The sequence below is a fragment of the Cupressus sempervirens genome, chromosome 2 (genome assembly GCF_028749045.1).
Source record: "Cupressus sempervirens isolate cs-2001-9-10 chromosome 2, ASM2874904v1, whole genome shotgun sequence".
In the NCBI taxonomy this organism is placed as follows: domain Eukaryota; kingdom Viridiplantae; phylum Streptophyta; class Pinopsida; order Cupressales; family Cupressaceae; genus Cupressus; species Cupressus sempervirens.
In genome coordinates this window covers 761581641-761605129 of record NC_143119.1, presented here as the reverse complement: position 1 = coordinate 761605129, position 23489 = coordinate 761581641, and the positions used below count along the sequence as shown (strand labels likewise).

General features: G+C 36.0%; 2 protein-coding genes across 4 annotated transcripts; one reads left to right on the top strand and one right to left on the bottom strand.

The window, feature by feature from the left end:
• The first annotated feature begins 1259 nt into the window (after positions 1-1259).
• On the top strand, positions 1260-18671 carry LOC149575669 (uncharacterized). The gene is made up of 5 exons (XM_089815434.1): positions 1260-1524; positions 3594-3644; positions 3837-3896; positions 18166-18237; positions 18339-18671. Exons 1-5 carry the CDS (start codon positions 1404-1406, stop codon positions 18374-18376), a joined length of 342 nt encoding a protein of 113 aa, XP_089671560.1. The 5' UTR covers positions 1260-1403; the 3' UTR covers positions 18377-18671.
• A 1236-nt stretch (positions 18672-19907) lies between these two features.
• Positions 19908-23072, bottom strand: LOC149575668 (bark storage protein A-like). Of its 3 annotated transcripts, none has more exons than XM_089815432.1 (6): positions 22441-23072; positions 22182-22249; positions 21891-22046; positions 21001-21201; positions 20700-20873; positions 19908-20504 (listed from the first exon to the last, which is right to left on the bottom strand). In XM_089815432.1, exons 1-6 carry the CDS (start codon positions 22658-22660, stop codon positions 20304-20306), a joined length of 1020 nt encoding a protein of 339 aa, XP_089671558.1. In that variant the 5' UTR covers positions 22661-23072; the 3' UTR covers positions 19908-20303. The 3 variants fall into 3 exon arrangements, with proteins under 3 accessions (XP_089671558.1, XP_089671557.1, XP_089671559.1); XM_089815431.1 differs by having other exon boundaries at positions 20694-20873; positions 22441-22875; XM_089815433.1 differs by lacking the exon at positions 21001-21201 and having other exon boundaries at positions 20127-20504; positions 20694-20873; positions 22441-22875.
• Positions 23073-23489: the final 417 nt, after the last annotated feature.

Below are 23489 nucleotides of genomic sequence, written 5' to 3'. Positions count from 1 at the left end.
ATTGCTTGCATAGAACAATATGAGTAGAAAGAACATTGGAAGCATAAAACATGATCTCAATCATTTTCCATTCACGTCTAGACTTAGAATTCAGCATGAGTTCCATGAAGAGAATTGGTGCCTTTTAGAAGAAATTTGGAGCTTGTTGGAGAAAATGTGGTGTAGCAACAAAAGCTTCCTTCCATGTTATCAAACCGAGATCGCTTAAACTGTCTCTTTGAATTCAATGGAAACAAATCTTTCTCATATCTCTTCCAGCTCTTCTATTACCTCTCTTACCAACAGGGGGTTACTTAAAAGTTGGAGTTCGTGCTCAAGAGTTTTAGTTAGGATTAGGGTAAAAAGTTTTAGTACTTAGTGAGAGAGTGACTTTTAGTACGTGGATCAAGAAAAGTATGGGGAAAGAGAAGGTTTTAGTAAGGGAGAGAGAAAAATTTTAGTACATAGAGAGAGGTAGTACGTAGTGAGAGATGATTTTGAATATTTGGGAATTAACCTCTCTCTCTCTCCCCCTGAAATTAATTTAACTAACTCTCGAAGCAAAATATTTGGGTAACAGAGCCCATATATGTATTTTCATTTTTAATACAAGGACAATACAATAATATTTGTTTGAATGTCACGTGATGCCTCAATCTCATAATTGTAGCATACAAGTAATTCTAATAATCTCTCTAATTTGAACATATAATAGAAAGGATGTTCATCTATTCATGTTATTCTCCCTCTCTCATTATTCATTAAGACAATACAAGCATAGTTCTTTGATAATATATCTATGCTCTTAAGATCTTTAGTTATTTTTTGGTCTAACTAATTATAAATGATCCATATCGAAATTTTATTAAGACAAAAACTATTAAGAAAATCTTATTGATTCTTGCAACATCTATTACAGCTAATTATTAGTATGCTTCCTATAACAATTTATTTTAAGTAAAGTTAGATTTATTTAAAAAAAAAAAAACACAAAGTCTTTTCTAATTCTATCGTGTCAACACAATGTGTAACACTACTGAATCTTGTTTTAATCGACTTTATATGTATGTTACAGCCTTGAATAGTCAATTATGTACATTCTGTTATTTAAATCAATAATAATCGTAATAAAATTACAAATCGCTTCTGATATATAATATAATTTAGCTAATCAAATAACAAATAAATGTGTAATCAGACCCCTTTCAGTCATTCGGTTTCATAGACGCTACCCCGCGTAGAAGGGTTAGTATTTAAACGCACAATTCTAGAATTAACCCAGGAAGTTGAAACGATCAGCAATCTGAAAGGATCTTGCATTCATATAAAGGGCCGGAAAGGATTTGCTGAGGGCAGAAAGGAATATTTAGAGTGCAGGAAGGATAGGGTGATTTTGACGGGCAACGCAGGCATATCTGGCAGGAATGGATTCGACAGATGTAGATATGACACCCGCAGTGCCCTCTGGTGAGGGGTCCAGCGCCTCCAAGAAACCCAAGCGCTTTGAAATCAAGAAATGGAACGCCGTCGCCCTCTGGGCATGGGGTACTCGATTCGAACCCTACACCCTCTGTGTTTGTTTAGTTTCATAGATATGCAAGTCTTACTAGCTGTAACATCTCCGGAGTGGTTTCCCATATTACCACTTTTATATTCACTTATGAATTTGCCTTTCCAAGGCTTTTCTTTGTAAATGCGATTTGTTGGATCCTCTAGGAATACGTTTTAGTCATTGGTTTTGTTTACAGTAGAAAAGTACAGAGAATAGACAAGCCAAACAACTAATTTGAGAGGCTCGGTATCTCGAGTTTTCTTTGTAGGTTTTTTAAAATTATATCTTAAACAGGTTTCGTTTTAAAAAACACTAGACTGCCCCTTAATGGCCGAAACAATTGCTACTTTGTTTTTGTATCAAAGTTTTCCTGACTAGTTACTGGTTTATAAATAAATGAAATTTAAGTACATTTTATCTTGTTCAATGAGTTGTAACGTCAAGATATCTTGTAAAAACGATTTTCCTTCATCCGTGCCCTCTGGATGCTTCATTCCAATTTCTACACTTTTTCCTACTCTCTAGGGTTTGAACCGAGGAAAGCATTATAAGAGCCATGATGCTTTAACTACCTAACCTTATCTGTATTCTGTACTTCATCTTATTCCTAGATTTTATTGTGATATTCGGGAGTTTAATCGAGTGTAGTGTATGAAATGCATGATAATTTTAATACTTGGCCTCATCTCATTCTACAATAAATGATATATACGTATTTTGTGCAGATTGTACCCTAGACAGGACCGGTGAAAGGTTTATCACAGACACATACGGTGTTCTTTACTAAATATTGGTTTATGTCAATAGAGTATAACTGAATTAGATACTATGCTTTTGTTTAGCCGAAGCTATGCTTTTAGTAATCCCTTTAGGCTTTAGTAATACTGTCAGTTTTTTTTCTCTTCAAATTATTACAGTCTTGAATGCTGGCATATTGTCATTTTCTTCAATGGTGCCATTGGTAATCTTCGTGCTGAGGCAGCATGGGAAAGTGTAAAATCTATAGTTGAAGGAAAATTTCAAAGTTGAGGCGCCTCAGACTTTTGAAGTTTGAAGTCCCAACAGATGACATCGATAACCAATTTGTAACCCTAAAGGATGCCGTCCAATTCAAAGCAATTTCCTTGCCATGCTAACTCCTTGGGCACTAATCTTACGCACCAAACATAAAATCTTAGTCAATCCAAACTCACATCTGCATGCTTTGGTGCAGAATGAATCTGCTCTAGTATGTCAAGCAAATCGTATTTGTCCTTCAAGTGGTCCTTCCAAGTCTTACTGTAGATCAAGATGATGCTCAAAGAAACCTAGCACAAGTTTCCTCAATTGCAAGATAAATTCTTGACTCATACAAGACTTAATGGTGGCGGTTGCATTTGTTAGGCGAAATGGTATGGCCACGAATTCATAATGTCCACAATGACACATGAAAACTGTTATGTGCATATTCTCATCTTTAACTTTGACTTTATGATATTCTGTTTGCAAATTGATTTTCTAGAAGTATATTACACCATGAAGCTCGTCTATCAAATTAACTCATCATTCTTGGGTATGGGGTACATAGCTACGTCAGGTTTTATGTTGGCTTATGGGCATTACCTCTACACTTGTTATGTTTGTAGAGAAAATTGGTGAAACCTTTTGGACTACTCTTGGTAAGTTTAAAAAAAAAATTATTAGTTAAATGTGCCCAAAAGTTTGAGTTGGCTGGAAGTATTCAGACTATTTCCTACAGAAGCTCAATTTTAAGGGTAACTCGATTGACACTCAACTTGACCTCAATCTCAGCAATTTATTTTTCCTTTGTTTCTGTTGGATACGTTTGAATAGAGATTGCCCTCCCAATAGGAAAGAACTCAGAGTTATGGAGTTTTATTTCTTGTAAATGGCAAACAAGAGTAACTTCTTAGCTGAATACTTGAAGAAATATTTTGTAATCTTTCAATATTTATTTGATCTTAAGTGCTTGTCATAGACGGCTTAATATGATCAATGCTTGGTATTTTTCGTAGTTATAGCCTATTGCTTAGTTCTAAGCAAATATTTACTGTGTATGCAGATATTGTTGTTGACAATTGTGCCATTTGCAGAAACCACATTATGGACCTCTGTAAGTTTTCCTGTTGGTGGCATTCGTTTTCTTATTGCTCTCTTGATGATAGTGGACACAAATTTAGAATAAATAAACCTAGAAGTGTTGTTAGTATTGCAAATAGGCTTTGTTAGTTTGAACGTTTTGGTAGATAATTGTTTTTGGACAATTAGGTAACTTACATTGTATCTGTTTTGTTTCTGTATGTAGGCATTGAGTGTCAGGCGAATCAAGCTAGTGCTACCAGCGAAGAATGTACTGTTGCATGGGGTATGTTAAGGAATTGAAATATGAAAATATACTCTTTTCTAAATATTCTTTTTTTGCTATGAAACATAGTTTCTGAAAATTGTTATGTAGAGCTGGGAACTTGCAAGTTTGCAACTATCTTTAGCTTCATATACCTAATCTGTTGTTTCTAATTTTCTAAATAGTAATAGATTGAGTAGGAGATAATGATGATCTGTGAAGTAAATAACTCCTGAATGGACGGTAGCATTCAGAGGAATTCAAGTTGTAGAAAATGAAGCTGATAATTTTAGCTGAAAGCTGCAGGAATGTGGTAATAATGCTATTCTCTCAAAGAAGTGAGCATTCATATGATGTTTCTGGACACCCTATGTTCTCATTGATTGTTCAATTTTCTCTTACCAAATTGAACAAGAGCTGCAATGCAGCCAAGTTCCTGCGAAGGACAAAGAAGAACTGTTTTAATTCTAGATAATTTCCTTTTGAAAAGATAGATAAAAAAGGCAATAAATCAAATTCAATACAGAATATTTAATACAAAGTGCAGTTAGATTAGGAAGGTCCATAAATTGCAATAAACTAATACGAAGTATCAGATCCCCTAAATAAATGGGAATTTTGGTGGTAATGAGTAGCACTCCAAAGCATTGATGAAAGGATCGGGGCAGCCATTAGAGTTTCTTCAGGAAAGAATTATGTTGGCAAAAATAAAATCACTTGAAAAAGTCACAGTTATCTGAAATAGAACATCACCTCCATTGCCAAAAGAATCTCTTTCGGGGCAATCAATTGTCAAATTGATTTACCCAACCTTCATAGTCATTGATTTGGAGATGCCATGCCCGTTGCCAAATCATGCAACAAAACATTCTGTGTATCCTGTGAATCTAAGGAAACTCAAACACGATTGATTGGTCTTCAAAATACCTAAATGAACAGAGAAAATGAGTGGTGTGAAACCTTAAGAAAAAATTTTAAAAGATGGTTCATTGAAATGGGCCAATGAGAATTTCCATTTGCGTGGTGGCTTGCAACCATACCCAACAACATTCCTGGTTTAGCTTGAGGATACATTAAATATTAGTATACTTTAGCTCTTTACTCGTTGGATGCATTAACAATATTGAAATATTAAATCAATTAACTATGTATCAATTGAGGCATGGTATCCCAGTACAGTCATTTCATTAGTGAAATCATGTCACAGTATGTATTACAGTACAGTCATCTCATTAGTGAAATCAATTTTAACTATTATATTATGTTTAGGATTCTGAGCTTTGGAATCAATCAGTATCCATATATTTTTGGAACAACCTGATTTGGAGAAGTCTTCAAAGTAGATATATGAACCATATCTTTTTTGAACTTAAATTTCTAAATCAGGATAACTCATTACAATCTTACAAGTTCCTAATTAGAGATTGTTAATCTTAAAAAGTCAAATTTTGACATGGAATGGATTCGAGACTTCTCAGCTTTAAACTCTTGTGACTGATGGAATCAATGGTAAGGGAAATTCATATTCTAGATTTTCTATCTAATTAAACATATTTTGGAAACATAAGATTAACTAAAACAATAGGATAATCATAACTTGAATGACAAAAGTAAATAAAATAGTTTCTTAGAGTTCAAAAAATAATCATAACCTAAACAATAATATTTAGGAAAAACACTCAAATAAGTACAATCAATGTAGGGCTGAAACGGGTAGAGACAAACTCAAAGAAACACAGATAAATAAATATTTCTAGTTGAGATTATTCCTCTTAGTTGGCTGAAGATATAAAGAAAGATGCTTGACTAACCAGGTTTTTGTTGCTCGTTTTTCAAATGATAAAAAGTCTCCATAGGGAAGCCATGATACATTTCAATGGAGCTCTGTTCATGCACATTTTTTGGCAAAACTAGTGTCTTCAGGCTTCCCAATCTTCAATCAGAGACCAACAAACACAGTCTAAAGATATTGAGCACTTAATTCTGAATGTTTAGCTCCTCAGTCTGATCATATTACAAGCACCTGTAAGCAGTCCGTTTGTTTTAATCCTACTCATATTTTTGCAGGACAAAACATTAAGAAAGAATCATCATATTAGGGACAAAATTGGTTTGGAAAAAGAAGATAGAGAAGCATAACAACTCTCAAATGGTTGGGGAAGAAAAAGGTCATTAGCATGAAGCTAAAATGCAAGTTCAAGCTCCCTCCTAGATTCAAGAGGGGTATAGAGAGCAGAATGAGCCTTGGGCCTTATCTCCTCAAGTTGTCTGATGACCACCTTCATATCTGGTCTAACGGAGGGAGGAGCACAGCAACCCATTGCAAGCTGAAGTGCCTGAAGCAGCCCATCATCCACTGGATTTCTCAATGCTCTTAAAATCTCAACATCAAACGGCTCCATTGTACTATCCTCCAACACAACATTCTTCACAATGGATGGAAAATTCACAACCTCACCACAACTCTCATCCCTGCCTAGCCTCTTACCATTACCAATCAGTATTTCAGGAGTAGAATGCCAAAGTTATACATTCTTGGCCTTGAGGTTTTCGTGAATAATTGGATTTTCAAGTCCAGTGTGAAAGCGTGCAAGCCCTTTTGGTGCTTCAAGAGAAAATCAACGATTCTCCATCCATACTGGTCACTGGGAAAGAAGCCTTAAAAATATTGATAAAATGGGAAAAACCACATGAAACTTTTTATATGGCTTTTCTTGCCTGTGCAACAGAGAGACGTAAATGCTAAAGATAGTAAAATTAAGCCTGCTAACAACCACATGATTTACAGTGACAGAAAAAATCAGAAATTGTTACATGTAAATGCTCATGTTGATGCGAGTTTTGTATCACTTACATAACATATTAGCAATTGAACATTTGACACGGAGTATCAAACATACAATTCCTCTCTTGAAAAGTTAATGTTCATGAGACATGAGTATAACTCCAATGTTCCTTACATCATTGGATACTCGCTCAGTTTTATCGATGTGATTTGCTGGTAATCACGTAGGCGGCCGTACGCTATTCATTCGAGGATGACTTGGACTTTGGTGGAATGATGGTGATGGTGATGGGTTTGTGAAAGCTAAATGATGTTGATGGAAAGTTATGGTGGTGGAAGGTGAATGGATGTGCTCTAATACTTAACTTACTCCTCTAACTTGCTTCTCTAAGCTTCGACTACCCAGCTACTTACTATTCTACTCCTACTCCTATGAATGGAAGGTTAGCAAACGGACGGGGATCGAACCTAATGAGAGCTGACCAGCGGCCTCACTTCCACAAGTGCAATGATTCAAAGGAACAATAAATTAGTTTACCACACAAAGCTTCCCAACTAGCTGCTAGGATGCTAGTGGCCTAGTATTGATCCCTATCAAACATTTACCAATGCTACCATACAACTATCCATCTACTTCACTCCTAATTAGCAACTTGAAATGAAACCAACTTTAACAACTTGAAAGGAAATCTAACTAAGTGGGAGTAGAAAACATGCCATAATACCCAATGTTCTTAATCAACATGCAAATTGCAACAATGAAAAAGAGAGCAATTTTGGTATTATCTTCGCAACAATTTCTCCAACCCTTTTACAAATGAGAGCAAATGGCCTTTTATAGGGGCTAGAAATACAATGGATGGTGGAGATCAAAACAAGATCAATGATCCAAATTGGATCCTCAAAACCCTAATTAGGGCTGCCACCCCATCGGCCAATGAGAAGCTGCCACCTCATTAATGGACCAATGAAAAAAGTGTAAAAAGTGGCAACTAATGAGAAGGCACCAAGATGGTAGCCAATCAGAAATAGAGACGTGTCCTATTCTAGAAGAAAGAGAAATTGCCACTTGGGCTTACATCAAATGATCTTCTAATATAAATCTTCTCTTTTCTTTCATTTTCTTAGCTAAGGCAATGAACTTAGCTAGTCTTTTGTTAACTTCTTCCATAGGAGGACAAGGTGTGTGCTTTGCCCTGAGTTCCACAGACTTCACCACGCTGCTTGCTGCTTGTAGCATCTTTTCATGATCCTTCTCATATTCATTCACAAATCCAATAAGAGCACTAAGAGAGGAAAGGGTGCCCAAATGCTTTTTCTTGATAGCAACCTTTCCCAACTCATCCAACCTCGATCCAAAATTTGTTTCATTGACATCCTCAAAATCAAGTACCACCTCAACGTTGCTCATCATGGTTGAAATGGAAGTGTTGACGCTTGGGTTGTGATGTGCAACTGCCTTTTGTGTATCCTTTCATGGTACCACCATTGGTATTGGTTATTCGCCTCATTTTCGAGAAAAAGGGAGTTTTGGGCATCATATCCTCTTTGTCTTTCTTAATGTTTGCCCGCTTGGGATTCTTATTTGCACTACCATCTTCCATGCTCGTCGCCCTATTACGCGATGGTAGAGTGGTGGACTAGAAGGCAAGAAGAACCAAGAGGAGCAATCCTTAGACTAGAACGAAAGATGGATGTCAGCTTAAGGACCCCTTGCAACTCTAGATGATGAAAATTACCTCTACCTATAGCCAAGGGGGATTGTCCTTCCCTTAGTCTGTCCTTCATCCGTATCATGTCCACTGTACCGATATTGGTGTTGGTTATTCTCTTCATTTTGAGAAGGGAGTTTTGGGCATCATATCCTATTTGTCTTTCTTAGTGTTTACCCGCTTGGGATTCTTACTTGCACTACCATCCTCCATGCTCGTCGCCCTATTACGGGATGGTAGAGTGGTGGACTAGAAGGCAAGAAGAACCAAGAGGAGCAATCCTTAGACTAGAATGAAAGATGAATGTCAGCTTAAGGACCCCATGCAACTCTAGATGATGAAAATTCACTTTAACCAATAATCTTACAACGATTTTTAAGAATTAGGACTTGACCTTAAGAACTTCAAATCCCTTGCAAATCAGAAATTTATCATGCAATTCACCTCCAAATAAAATTACCCAACCTAGGGCAAAAATCGCAGCCTCTTGAAAAAATCAGAATTTTATCTTCCACAAATTTTGGCTCCCACAAATTTCACCCTCCACAAATTTCGGCTCCCACAAATTTCGGCTTCCACAAATTTTGCCCTCCACAAATTTCGCCAAGCAAGAAGAGTGCAGATCTGCTCTTGCAAAATCACCAACACCTTGAGAAGGAGAAGTGAGAAGTGAGGAAGAAATGGGAGAGAGGCCTCCTCTTATACCCGACTTTCTTCTTGGACCCTGGGAGAAAGAAAAACAAATAATTAATGCAAAATTATGGCCCACAATTAAATACTTAACCAAAATTAATTTTGCCATGATGAAAATTAACTTTCTAAATTGCCAATTAGTTCTAAATTGCAAAAAGAAATTAAATAATGCCTTGAGGGTGTTAAATATTTCCATTTAATGGGGGTTTAGTAATTAATACGTCATTAAATTTGGATTTTGGCTAACCAAAAACCATTTTTTCAATATTAAATTACCAATTTCATTAAAGGCAAAATGTTTTCAAGGCAACTTTAATCTAGTAAAACCAATTTTTTTGCAATTTCTCTCCAAATTGATTTAGCTAAGCAATTTTAGCTTTTTTTTTGACAAAAATAAAATAAAATTTCTTCTAGAGCCAAAAATTGATTTTGCAATTTTATTTCACCATCACAAAAATTAATTTTCTTCACCAAAAAATATAACTAAGATTTTCCAAAAAACCAAATTTAACAAAAATTTTATTTTTTGAAAATTATCCAAATTTATACAATTATATCCACGTTTTCAAAAGAAAATGTCTAAGTACAAAATTCACAATTTTATCCTGCCAAGTATTGCTCTTTAAAATTTTGTTCGGCCTAAGGATGAAATTGGTTGCTCTGGAAAATCAAGTTGAAACTAGGTGAAAAAAAGCTAAGTCTCTCCCATTGGCCTGAAAGTGTCCAAAGGCTCAAAATTGTTGGACAATCCAAAAATTTGCGGAGGTGATCAAAAAAAGGGGGGTCCCCAAAATTTTGGGGCGATGGTGTGAAAACCTCACAACATCTAGCATCAACCCAAAGAAATGTTCTTGAACATTTCAAGAAATAAGTAACTTAAAACAAAAATCTCAGGATGGTTTATCCGAAAACCTACTTAAGGACAAGCACTCAACGAGGGAAAGAACTCTCAAGTTGAACCTAAGCACTCTAACCATAAGTTACTCTCGTGTGTGCAAATGATTTATTCCTCGCTCAACAAGAACTTGATAATCTCTCAGATCCATCAAAATTAGTTATTATAATATCCTTACTTCAAAAGCAACCTGGATAGAGCCCCGCTGCCAGTCAGGCGTCTATAGCCCCGATGGAGTTTTGGCTGTGGCACCACAATCATGGTTCTACCTTTAATGATTATTTTTATAGCACCGGTAGTGATGATTGCACACCCTTGAACCAAATTTCATCTTTATTTTCACTTTGATATTGCTTTTTCTCCTTTCTCATGATATTTTCTCTTTTCTTTTCTTTTCTTCTCAATTTTTTGTTTGGCTTGCAGGCAATGAAGCTTGCGGAGGGTTTGGAAGACCACAGTGGCACTGAAGCAGGTGTATGATTTTTACTAAGTCAATTTCACTTCAAAATACCAAGAACTCAGAGCAATTTAGTGTGCGTAGAATGTTGTAACCATGTCAAAGATAACTTAGGAACCTCTATCAGGTCTAACCCAAATCTAGTACAAGTTCTGCCATAGACCAACCCTTGAACACATCCTTTAATCTCTGAACCTCGTCAAATATACTCAAGAAATGAACAAGATGGACTCCGTTTTGTCACCAAAAATGTAAAATCTACACACCTCGCCCACGAGTGATAACATGGACCCCCATTTGCACCTGCAAAGACCCAAAACCAAAACACTCTCTAAGTAAGGAAGCTAAAAGATCTCAAGTCAAATGACCTAATACAAATCAAATTTGAGCTCCCTCACAATACCTAAACTAAGCAGCTGAAAGAAAACTACCCTAACCAAAACTAAACAACTAAAAGAAAACTACTCTAACCAATTGAAAGGGAAACTTTAATCTACCCAACTGAAAGGAAACCAAACTACTCTCCTGAACCAAATGGTCCAAGACAAACCTACCCTAACTATGTACAAGACTCTAAAGGGACAACACTAACCGATCTAATATATACACTGGATCTAACATGGTTTCTCAAGATATTCAAAAGTAACAAGGTTTGGGTGATAGTTCTCAATCTTGCAAACTCTTCCTTATACTTTGAAAAAATTTTGGTCACCTCAAACTCAAACTCTAGAAAATTATCATGCAAGATCAACAATTGAGGCAACTCATAGGGTCCATGATTAATCCAAATACAAGTAGTTTCTCTAGAATTTCCATAATCAAAATAAAAACTTTCAAACCTTTCATCTTTAAGAGTAGGGAAAGAAACAACCTGGTGTGCTTCAAATTCAAATGGAACCTGCAAATTCTCCATGGCTTTAGGAAGTCGAAGTTGGTGGTGAATCTTCCCTCTAATATCTACATCGAACTCATTTGTAGGTCAGGCAGGATCAATCTTGGAATCAAGCTAATGAAATATTGTCTTTGGGGGCTTGTCCCTGTGAACAGTGAACCATGAATCCTTGTGAATCTCCTCAAGTGTATCCTCAAAAGTCAAGGATTTTTTGATATTCTCCCCATCAAACACCTCTCCAAGTTGCTCGAACACAATATCCAACTGTAGCATCAATCCAAACTGTTCTTTATTTTCCTTTTCCATGGGAGCAACATGATCACCACTTAACAATCCTTGCATATCATTGTCAATAGGAGCTTCATCATCTAGCATGTAATTTCCCTTTGGACTCTCTTCGGGAACATCTTGCCATTCTTTATATAGACTATCACCAAACATAGCACCTTCAAGACTGATAGGAGAACCATCATACGCCTTTGTGAATTGTCCATCAACTTCCATTTCAAGTGGCAAATTATTTGGAGGTCGAAGTTGATGTTGAATCATGCCACCTGCTATAACTTGATCACCTTGAAGTGCCTTGGGCAATGACTCCTTTTTTATTTCTTCTATAGGATCTTCAAGCATCCCCCAAAGAATGTAGTGGAGATAGCATTGTGTATTGGTTTATCAATATTTTCCTCATATTTGAACTCTCTTGCAATATTTTGTATTTCACTGTTCAACTCGTCCACTTGATTATCTTCCTCTTCAAGGATATTTGAAACTTCTTGCAACCCATCCTCAAGAGTCACCCTTGAATTATACATGAATGCTTAACAAAGATTTACTTTTTGTCCACCTTTTGATGTTCCATTTGTAGTTGTTCATGTCTTTACCTGTATATTTTTTGCTTCATCAACTTGTTGAATCTCAACCTTCTGTTTACCATGTTGATCTTCTTGTTTAGAGCCCCTGGGATTCTCTTTTCTACTTGTTCTAAGGTCACTGTACACAAGGAGCAAGATAACTCCGAGTGGAATGCATTGTGAATTCTGCACCAATTGGGTAATAATAAGTTTTCTATTGATATTCGGTTACCCAATTCGATTCCTTGCTGTACAGTTCTAGTTACAAAGTTCTTGAAGCTCTCAAACATACCTTCACCCTTGTCGGATGAAGCATCTAGTTTGACTCAATCAAGATCTTGATGGAATCCTTTCCTTTGCTTATCGTCTCCTCTCTCTCTTGGATAAATTCAATTGTTTCCTCAATTTTCTTGTCAACCTCTCCACCTTGTGATATAATGTGTGAAGGTTCATCCACTTGGTTATCTTGAACATCATAATCAACCACATCATTTTGATATATCTCACCCTCTTCATTCTTTGGTGTCCAACTTCGAAGCTGAAAGAAATGTACCACCCCCTACTGATATTTCCTCATACCAACCCAATTGAAACATGACCAAGTCAATGGTGTCTTGGCAAGATGGGCAAGTAGACTCTGAATATATGAGACTATGTGCAAGGCACCAATAACGTTTTCCACATATGTTCCTTGGTTCCTTAATGATATCTTCTTTGAAAACAAGAAAATCTTCCTTTGAATGGACAAAGACCGCAGGGTCATGTATTTGTGAAAAAGAAAATTTTCCTCTTAACGCCATGTCCACTCTTAAGAGAAACACCAAATAATCCATCTCCCTATGATCCGTAGTACCATGTATCCTACATTTCCTTGATGCTGCAAGTTGAGACAAATCCAATGGATGTAACCTTTTGTTCAAATCAGCCGAAATGGGATGAACGTCCACTCGCCTATCTACTGAGAAACCTTTCTTCTTTTTTGAAATTTTTGAAATTTTGATTTTTTTTTTTTTTTGATTTTCTAACTTTTAAAAGAGATCTCTCATCTCAAATCTAATTTTGAAAGCTCATTCCTCGATCTCTGCTCCGAATTTTCAAGTTGATCTGAAAATGAAAAATCATTCAGCCCTCCTTCTAGCGCCAGATAATGTTGATGCGAGTTTTGTATCACTTACATAACATATTAGCAATTGAACATTTGACACAGAGTATCAAACATACAATTTCTCTCATGAAAAGTTAATGCTCATGAGACATGAGTATAACTCCAATGTTCTTTACACCGTTGGATACTCGCTCAGTTTTATCGATGTGATTTGCTGGTAATCACGTAGGTGGCCTTGCGCTATTCATTCGAGGATGACTTGGACTTTCGTGAAATGATGGTGATGGTGATGGGTTTGTGAAAGCTAAATGATGTTGATGGAAAGTGATGGTGGTGGAAGGTGAATGGATGTGCTCTGATACTTAACTTACTCCTCTAACTTGCTTCTCTAAGCTTCGACTACCCAGCTACTTACTATTCTACTCCTACTCCTACGAATGGAAGGTTAACAAACGGACGAGGATTGAACCTGATGAGAGCTGACCGGCAGCCTCACTTCCACAGGTGCAATGATTCAAAGGAACAATAAACTAGTTTACCACACAAAGCTTCCCAACCAGCCGCTAGGATGCTAGTGGCCTAGTATTGATCCCTATCAAACATTTACCAATGCTACCATACAACTATCCATCTACTTCACTTCTACTTAGCAACTCTGAAATGAAACCAACTTTAACAACTTGAAAGGAAATCTAAGTGGGAGTAGAAAACATGCAATAATACCCAATGTTCTTAATCAACATGCAAATCGCAACAATGAAAAAGAGAGCAATTTTGGTATTATCTTCGCAACAATTTCTTTAACCCTTTTACAAATGAGAGCAACTGGCCTTTTATAGGGGCCAAAAATACAATGGACGGTGGAGATCAAAACAAGATCAACGATCCAGATTGGATCCTCAAAACCCTAATTAGGGCTGCCACCCCATCGGCCAATGAGAAGCTGCCACCTCATCAATGGACCAATGAAAAAAGTGCAAAAAGTGGCAACCAATGAGAAGGCACCAAAATGGTGGCCAATCAAAAATAGATACGTGTCCTATTCTAGAAGAAAGAGAAATTGCCACTTGGGCTTACATCAAATGATCTTCTAATATAAATCTTCTCTTTTCTTTCATTTTCTTAGCTAAGGCAATGAACTTAGCTAGCCTTTCGTTAACTTCTTCCATAGGAGGACAAGGTGTGTGCTTTGCCCTGAGTTCCACTGACTTCACCACGCTGCTTGCTGCTTGTAGCATATTTTCATGATCCTTCTCATATTCATTCACAAATCCAATAAGAGCACTAAGAGAAGAAATGGTGCCCAAATGCTTTTTCTTGATAGCAACCTTTCCCAACTCATCCAACCTCGATCCAAAATTTGTTTCATTGACATCCTCTTCTTTGATATCCTCAAAATCAAGTGCCACCTCAACGTTGCTCATCATGGTTGAAATGGAAGTGTCGACGCTTGGGTTGTGATGTGCAACCTCCTTTTGTATATCCTTTTATGGTACCGCCATTGGTATTGGTTATTCGCCTCATTTTCGAGAAAAAGGGAGTTTTGGACGTCATATCCTCTTTGTTTTTCTTAGTGTTTGCCCGCTTGGGATTCTTATTTGCACTACCATCCTCTATGCTCGTCGCCCTATTATGGGATGGTAGAGTGGTGGACCAGAAGGCAAGAAGAACCAAGAGGAGCAATCCTTAAACTAGAACGAAAGATGGATGTCAGCTTAAGGACCCCTTGGAACTCTAGATGATGAAAATTACCTCTACCTATAGCCAAGAGGGATTGTCCTTCCCTTAGTCTGTCCTTCATCTGTATCATGTTCACTGTACCGATATTGGTGTCGGTTATTCTCTTCATTTTCGAGAAGAAGGGAGTTTTAGGCATCATATCCTCTTTGTCTTTCTTAGTGTTTGCCTGCTTGGGATTCTTACTTGCACTACCATCCTCCATGCTCGTCGCCTTATTACGAGATGGTAGAGTGGTGGATCAGAAGACAAGAAGAACCAAGAGGAGCAATCCTTAGACTAGAACGAAAGATGGATGTTAGCTTAAGGACCCCTTGTAACTCTAGATGATGAAAATTCACCTTAACCAATAATCTTACAACGACTTTTTGGAATTAGGACTTGACCTTAAGAATTTCAAATCCTTTGCAAATCGGAAATTTATCATGCAATTCACCTCCTAATAAAATTACCCAACCTAGGGCAAAAATCGCAGCCTCTTGAAAAAATCAAAATTTTATCTTCCACAAATTTCGGCTCCCACAAATTTCGCCAAGCAAGAAGAGTGCAGATTTGCTCTTGCAAAATCACCAACACCTTGAGAAGGAGAAGTGAGAAGTGAGGAAGAAATGGGAGAGAGGCCTCCTCTTATACCCAACTTTCTTCTTGGAGCCTGGGAGAAAGAAAAACAAATAATTAATGCAAAATTATGGCCCACAATTAAATACTTAACCAAAATTAATTTTGCCATGATGAAAATTAACTTTCTAAATTGCAAAAAGAAATTAAATAATACCTTGAGGGTGTTAAATATTTCCATTTAATGGGGGTTTAGTAATTAATACGTCATTAAATTTGGATTTTGGCTAACCAAAAGCCATTTTTTCAATATTAAATTACCAATTTCATTAAAGGCAAAAAGTTTTCAAGGCAACTTTAATCTTTTAAAACCAATTGTTTTGCAATTTCTCTCCAAATTGATTTAGCTAAGCAATTTTAGCTTTTTTTTGACAAAAATAAAATAAAATTTCTTCTAGAGCCAAAAATCAATTTTGCAATTTTATTTCACCATCACAAAAATTAATTTTCTTCACCAAAAAATATAATTAAGATTTTCCAAAAAACCAAATTTAACAAAAATTTTATTTTTTGAAAATTATCCAAATTTATACAATTATATCCAAATTTTCAAAAGAAAATGTCTAAGTACAAAATTCACAATTTTATCCTGCCAAGTATTGCTCTTAAAAATTTTGTTCGGCCTAAGGATGAAATTGGTTGCTCTGGAAAGTCAAGTTGAAACTGGGTGAAAAAAAGCTAAGTCTCTCCCACTGGCTTGAAAGTGTCCAAGGCTCAAAATTTTCAAAAAATCAAAATTGTTGGACAATCCAAAAATTTGTCGAGGTGATCAAAAAAAGGGGGGTCTCCAAAATTTTGGGGCGATGGTGTGAAAACCTCACAACAACTCACTTCAGCGATCTTCTGAAGAATGTGAAAATGAGCATTGAACAAACGTTTTTAACCCTTTTTTCTTTTATTATGCTGTGTCTCCAAAATCGAAATGTATGGAAACTAAACAAATACTACATATGGCTTAGCTGCATGTGAAAATAAACATGCAACTACGCCGAGTGTTATGCCATATGTAGAAATGGGAACGTCATGACGAATGCCGTCTGCGAGAATGATAAGTCCAACACATTGGTAGTCGCTCCCCATGCCAAAATGTGCAAGCTATGATGACCACCTGAAAAAATAGTAAAACAAACACTGTCATTTTGATTTTCGTGTCTTCTCTTGCATTGAAACCTGCAAAAACATTAATCTAACCATAAGAAATGCGCTAGCAAACATATTGAATAGTTTTCTGATAACAGTCGATCATCTTTGTCTATCTTAAAAGGAAAATGATTGAAGGTGACAAATGCAAAAGGACAATGCAATGATTTGATTGGTAGTGGAGTAGAAGATTAATCACCAGTTATGCTGAGCCTTCAGCATTAGTTCACTGCTACACAGGAACTAATGAAGACTTCCATTTTCTGCCGAGGCGATCAAAAAAAGGGGGTCCCCAAAATTTTGGGGTGATGGTGTGAAAACCTCACAGCAACTCACTTCAGCAATCTTCTGAAGAATGTGAAAATGAGCATTGAACAAACGTTTTTAACCCTTTTTTCTTTTATTATGCTGTGTCTCCAAAATCGAAATGTATGGAAACTAAACAAATACTACATATGGCTTATCTGCATGTGAAAATAAACATGCAACTACACCGAGTGTTATGCCATATGTAGAAATGGGAACGTCATGACGAATGCCGTCTCGAGAATGATAAGTCCAACACATTGGTAGTCGCTCCCCATGCCAAAACGTGCAAGCTATGATGACCACCTGAAAAAATAGTAAAACAAACACCGTCATTTTGATTTTCGTGTCTTCTCTTGCATTGAAACCTGCAAAAACATTAATCTAACCATAAGAAATGCGCCAGCAAACATATTGAATAGTTTTCTGATAACAGTCGATCATCTTTGTCTATCTTAAAAGGAAAATGATTGAAGGTGACAAATGCAAAAGGACAATGCAATGATTTGATTGGTAGTGGAGTAGAAGATTAATCACCAGTTATGCTGAGCCCTCAGCATTAGTTCACTGCTACACAGGAACTAATAAGGACTTCCATTTTCTTCTACTTTAAAGGGAGGGTTGGATATCTTGATAGGAACACTTAAGCGAGGTCATCAGTTTTTCCAAAATCTGCATTAGATGAGAATCACCTAAATTTTCCTTCATTTCTGACAACTGAATGAAATAATAATCTGGAAATATGTTTATTTATTACATTTAGTTGTCGTCATCCTTAAGAATATGCTGGAACACATGCCGGACAACTTAGTAAAGTGATCAAGAACATTAAATATGTCATAGCTATGTAGAAGCCGCCTGTTAAAATGTTAGGATTCGGATCTACTTTATTGATGACATTGTGTGATACAATAAATCCATGTTTGAAGTGAATTTTATTTTTTAGGAACTTGTTATCCTCTTTAAGTTTGTTATGCATTTTCCATTCTCTGTGCCAATGTTGCTATTGAGTGAGGATAATTTATTAGCTTTTATTATATTTTTCATTAGATTGATTCTACATGCTTCGACACTGACATGCTTTTTATTTTTTAAACAGGAGTATGCAACCATGCCTTCCACTTTCACTGCATAAGTAGGTGGCTGAAGACACGTCAAGTCTGTCCTTTAGGTGTGAATTTCAGTCTGTTTTCCTTCTGTTGATGTTATAAATATTGCTTAGTGGTTGAACATGCTCATATTTATGATTCCTGTATTATCTAATGTATGCAGATAATAGCGAATGGGAGTTTCAGAAGTATGGACATTAGATTTCATCTGGATCTGATAGCATCAAGGCCATTTCAAAGGATTTATATAGTCTCTAATCATATCATGGCTGTTACATGATATTGCACACTGATAATAGAGATTGTGTGGCTTTGAAATTTTAAGTGATGTATTAGGGGATCCATTTTGGAGCCTTCATTAAAATAGCTGTGTAATAGTACTCTTATATTGCATTTGGATCAGTTTTAATATTTCTTTTTTGGCTCAACTATGTTAGGTATGTGATATTGATATTTTCCCTACTAGAATGAAATTGGTTGACTTTCTTAAGCTTTACATTTTAGATTTAACAACATGAGCGGAGACCAATTCTATGGGGCAGTAGGATGTGTATCAGTGTTACTTCTTTATCCAGAGTTCATGTACTACTTGAAACATTATGCGCGTAACATCAAAGAGTAACATTATGCATAAAAGTATCTAAATGTTATATTGATACCCAAGTAAATATTATGCTTAAAAGATTTATATTTTACATAAAATTGAAAGAAATGTTTTTATCTAATGTTACTGATAAGATTGTGGAATATTGTATTATGCATATTTCAGTTTTGAGCAGACATCTTAATTCAAATAGAAATTACTGGATGCTTTCCCTTGTTGGTTGCTAGGGTTAGTCAAATGGACCTCTGATTAAATGTTTGCTTAGAAAATTGTTGAAAATGGTGATTACCTCTTGATATGGCTACATTGTTAGATCATTTGGTGGACAATACTAGGACTCTTCTCTTTATGATATATATTTGATATATTATTTTACTATATGATATAGTTTGGTTGATTTAGTTAGATGCAACTTAATCCTTTTGTTTGTTGTGCCAAATTTATTAGTTCAAAATAGTGAATTTGATTTCCCACACATTTTGTTGGATTGATTTCTCATTTTTGAAGGTTAACAATTTTGAACTTCAATCATAACTTAGCAGCATGTGTTAAACAAACTTTCAAATTATACATATAAGATTGTTTATTCAAGGTTAAGATTTTCATCTTAATCCTTTTGTTTGTTTTACCAAATTTATTAGTTCAAAATAGTGAATTTGATTTCACACACATTTTGTTGGATTGACTTCTCATTTTTTAAGGTTAACAATTTTGAACTTCAATCGTAATTGGACAGCATGAGTGTTAAAAAAAACATTCAAATTATACATATACGATTGTTTATTTAAGGTTAAGATTTTTATCTTTATCTTTTTGTCTGTTGTACCAAATTTATTAGTTCAAAATAGTGTACTTGATTTCCCACATTTTGTTGGATTGATTTCTTATTTTTAAAAGTTAACAATTTTGAACTTCAATCATAACTTTGGCAACATGCATGTTAAAAAAACATTCAAATGATATATATAAGATTGTTAATTTAAGGTTAGGCAACATGCATGTTCAAAAAACATTCAAGTGATACATATAAGATTGTTAATTTACGGTTAAAGATTTTCATCTTAAGACAGTTTGACAATTCCAGTTATTGTTGAAAATGGTTACAATATCATACAAAAACATCTATAATTAGAGGAATCAATCATCAATTAACATTAAACATTAACAAATTACATTCAGCTCATTAAATGCTGATCAAATACTAACATTAGGACTTAGTATAATAATCATACATAATGACATCTAGTCTTACCACTTTAGTAAAAGTGATCTGAGAGCGTAATTATGTTTAGTCTTACCACTTTAGTATAAGTGATCTGAGAGCATAATGACATTTAGTCTTACCACTTCAGTAAAAGTGATCTGAGAGAATAAATTGAGATAAGAAGTTTTGTGCTACAAATTTCACATAATAACCTGCTTATGGTACTCTCAATAACCATCCTATTTTCCCCACATGACTATCACTCGTGGGAACATCCTCTACTCATATTGAATAATAATTTTTTAATATAGACATTCTTATCAGATGTCAATAAATTGCAAGGCATTTGAAACTCCACCTTGTGTGGCATTTTGTAACAGGGATAAGAAAGCAAGTGCTGCTGTTAGGGCATTTTTGGCAGCCAAAGAACTGAACATGGATGAAACGTTTTCCTTGTCACCTCCAGCCAAATCAGATAAGCCCCTAAACACAACTACAGGCACACTGCTTGATTGGCAGATCTGCAAGTAAACACAATTCTAAAGATTAACATAAGCATGTTATAATCTTGACATGTATGCAAAGTCTCGGAACTTGTCATATTCTATATAGTCCCTAAATTCTTGACGGGGCCCCAAGAAACTTCATATGCTAAATTTTGATATTACTAGGTCTAGTGGGTGTTGATACAAAGAGGACTATATAACGACCATTACTATGGCTGCACTCTCTTCATCAGCGGAGGCCACTTGAAATTGATTGAACAGGAACTTTCTAAATGCGGCATTATCAACAAAGATATCTGCAGTGGAGGCTTTCAGTCCAACTACAACTTCTGGGGCTTCAGGAAGGCAGAATGTACTGTTAACACATCCCTCCAACTTCAGTCCCTGTAGTTGAGCATTAATATATTTTCAAGACATCAATAGTAATAGCCTTTAGGAGTGAAAATGCTAACAGAACAAAAAAAAGTAATAAAACAAGATTCAAGTGAGAGGGCTTAGCCATGGGAAATGCCTCAAGTTTGCTGGCAGTGTAGAACCATTTTTGTGTTGCTTCCAACCAAAAAATTTCCTGCATTTCACTGTTTTCGGAGAAGAACTCTTCAGGCTGAAAAATTATATTGCTCAGCAGATTTGTTTTGTTTCCTAGAGGTACGTCATAATTCCCAAAATGCAGATGCTCAACCTGGTCTCCGATCTCCGTGGTCCCAAATTTCTGCCTCCCCACAAAAAATAACGACTACCAGATTAATAACTTCAGAAATTAAGGCGTATATTAGGCAACTAAAAAGGGCAGGATTACATATTTGACTATATTAGGCAACTAAAAAGGGCAGGATTACATATTTGACTATCTGTAAAGTTATAAACCCCACTTATTATTACTTATACAGAATCTATGCCCAACTTTGGAGAGCATTCATAATAGAGTATAATTCGTAATAACTATAAACAATTGGGTTAAGTTAATGAATTAGGGGAAGAGACCCAGTATCTTGAAGGTTAGCTGATTACGCATGTATTAATAGCTGGTACTTTTGGACCACTTTGAACTCCATGACTTCTGTAGAGGGATCCGTAAATATGCTGAAACCTTATCTTTAAGCTAATAGCTGGTATAGGGTGAATATTTTATACTGGTACTTTGGGACCACTTTGAACTCCACGACTTCTGTAGAGGGATATGCAAAATATGCTGAAACCTTATCTTTAAGCTATTTTATCACCTGTAAAATTAGCCTGGACGTCTACTAAATCACTTCCCCTAGGTACCCAATGTTCAGACAGCATTCGTAATGGGTTAAAAACAGTAGGGTTAAGTTGCGAAATATGAATTCGGTACCCAAAGTTAAGCAAGCATTCATAACAGGGTTGAAACAATTAGGTTAAGTTAGGAATCCGTACTGTCCACTTCCAGGAGCCGGTGTAGGCAAAATACTTGGGAATGCTGACATCTCCAATAGAAAGAGAATCATTTGCATTGCCTGCTGTTCCATAGTGCACAACACCAGCGATGTCAAACAGGTCTATCAGCATTTGAGTGCTCACACCTGCATTCAACTGCACCAAATCCAAACCAAAAAGAAACAAGAAAACAAGATACGTTTTGTTCAGCTTGATTAGAAAGTATACGCAAAACCCACAAATCTTTAGTGTCAATTTGGAGCAAGTGAAGATCAATGATCAATGAGTTACCCTGCGCTGGCCACATCTAACGTATATAATTTTCTGGCCGTCGATGCTTCCGATGTTGAATCTCCGACCTGGGAATCGAAAAGGCATTAAATTTTTTTTGGTGTTTGGCAAATATTAGATGTCATATATAATTTCTTGGTTAGGTTGTGTAGTATTTTTTTGGATCATACTAAATATCCATCATCAGCATACAAGAGAGCAATAAGGAAGAGAAATATTTGATGTAAAACATAAAGACAGTGTAAAGTAGCATAGCAACCGGAGAAATCGAGCCATGGGGTTTTAGTACAGGGCAGGAAAACTCCTGCAGCAAGAAGCGTTTGTTCTTCTGTTTGATCGGCCATGATTAGGCCTATGTAAGGTCCTGCCTTGTTTATTTTGAGGGCAGAGGCTCTTTTAATACTTGCATGGACAGCCATTGACAGATTTGTTAAGAGCAGAATTAGTAGGACTGTGAAGAACAAGGAGGTTATCCCCATGACGGAGAAGGAAGTGGGTATCAGGTAAAGTGGGTGTTTTCTTTATTAGGCGCCTCTCTAAATCTTCTCTGGTGAGGAGAATGGTCGTTTGATTCAATCCCAAAGCGGACCAGACCAGATCAGTTACAACATGTGATAATTTATGGTGTACAATAATTGGTCCAGTCTCTGTCTAGATATAGATGGATGTCGGGAGGGGGGCCATTTTTTTATTAATATTGAACAATGCAGTTTGCAACGAATGAACTTACACCAAAGAGGATATTTACAAGGTGACATATATAATATAATCTCTACACTTTATAAGCCTTATAAAGTAAGAATAAAGGTCGATTTTATGAATTGGAACGATTTCTGATATTTGACGTATATTGGCCAGCATTCTGTTCAACAACTGTGGGAGATTGTTCACTTCTTTGGAGCCTATTTGTAGGTTAATTAGTAGTGTATTGAGATATTATATTTTCCTCTGTATTGGTAACAGTTCCTCCTTCCTCGACATCTTCCCCTCATACGGATTGTAGATATCCACCTGTTCTTATCATATCTAGTTGTCTCACTTGTCATCTTCAATAATATAGTTGAGTTATATTTTCAATATCTTTAGATGTTAGGTGAGGGAGTGTTATGTAGGAGTTAAAGCTGAAGCTAGATCCTGTTCAACTATCCACTGTTAGTTGTTAATGTCCAGTCACCGAGAAATATTTAAGGAGTAATTTCTATTTCATGAGTTTTAAGGGGTTAGCAGTCTATGTAGAAGGTTTAAGAGAGGGATGAGGTTGTAGAAAGAAAGGGGAGCTGTGATGTAAGGGACTGATTTCTTTTTAAG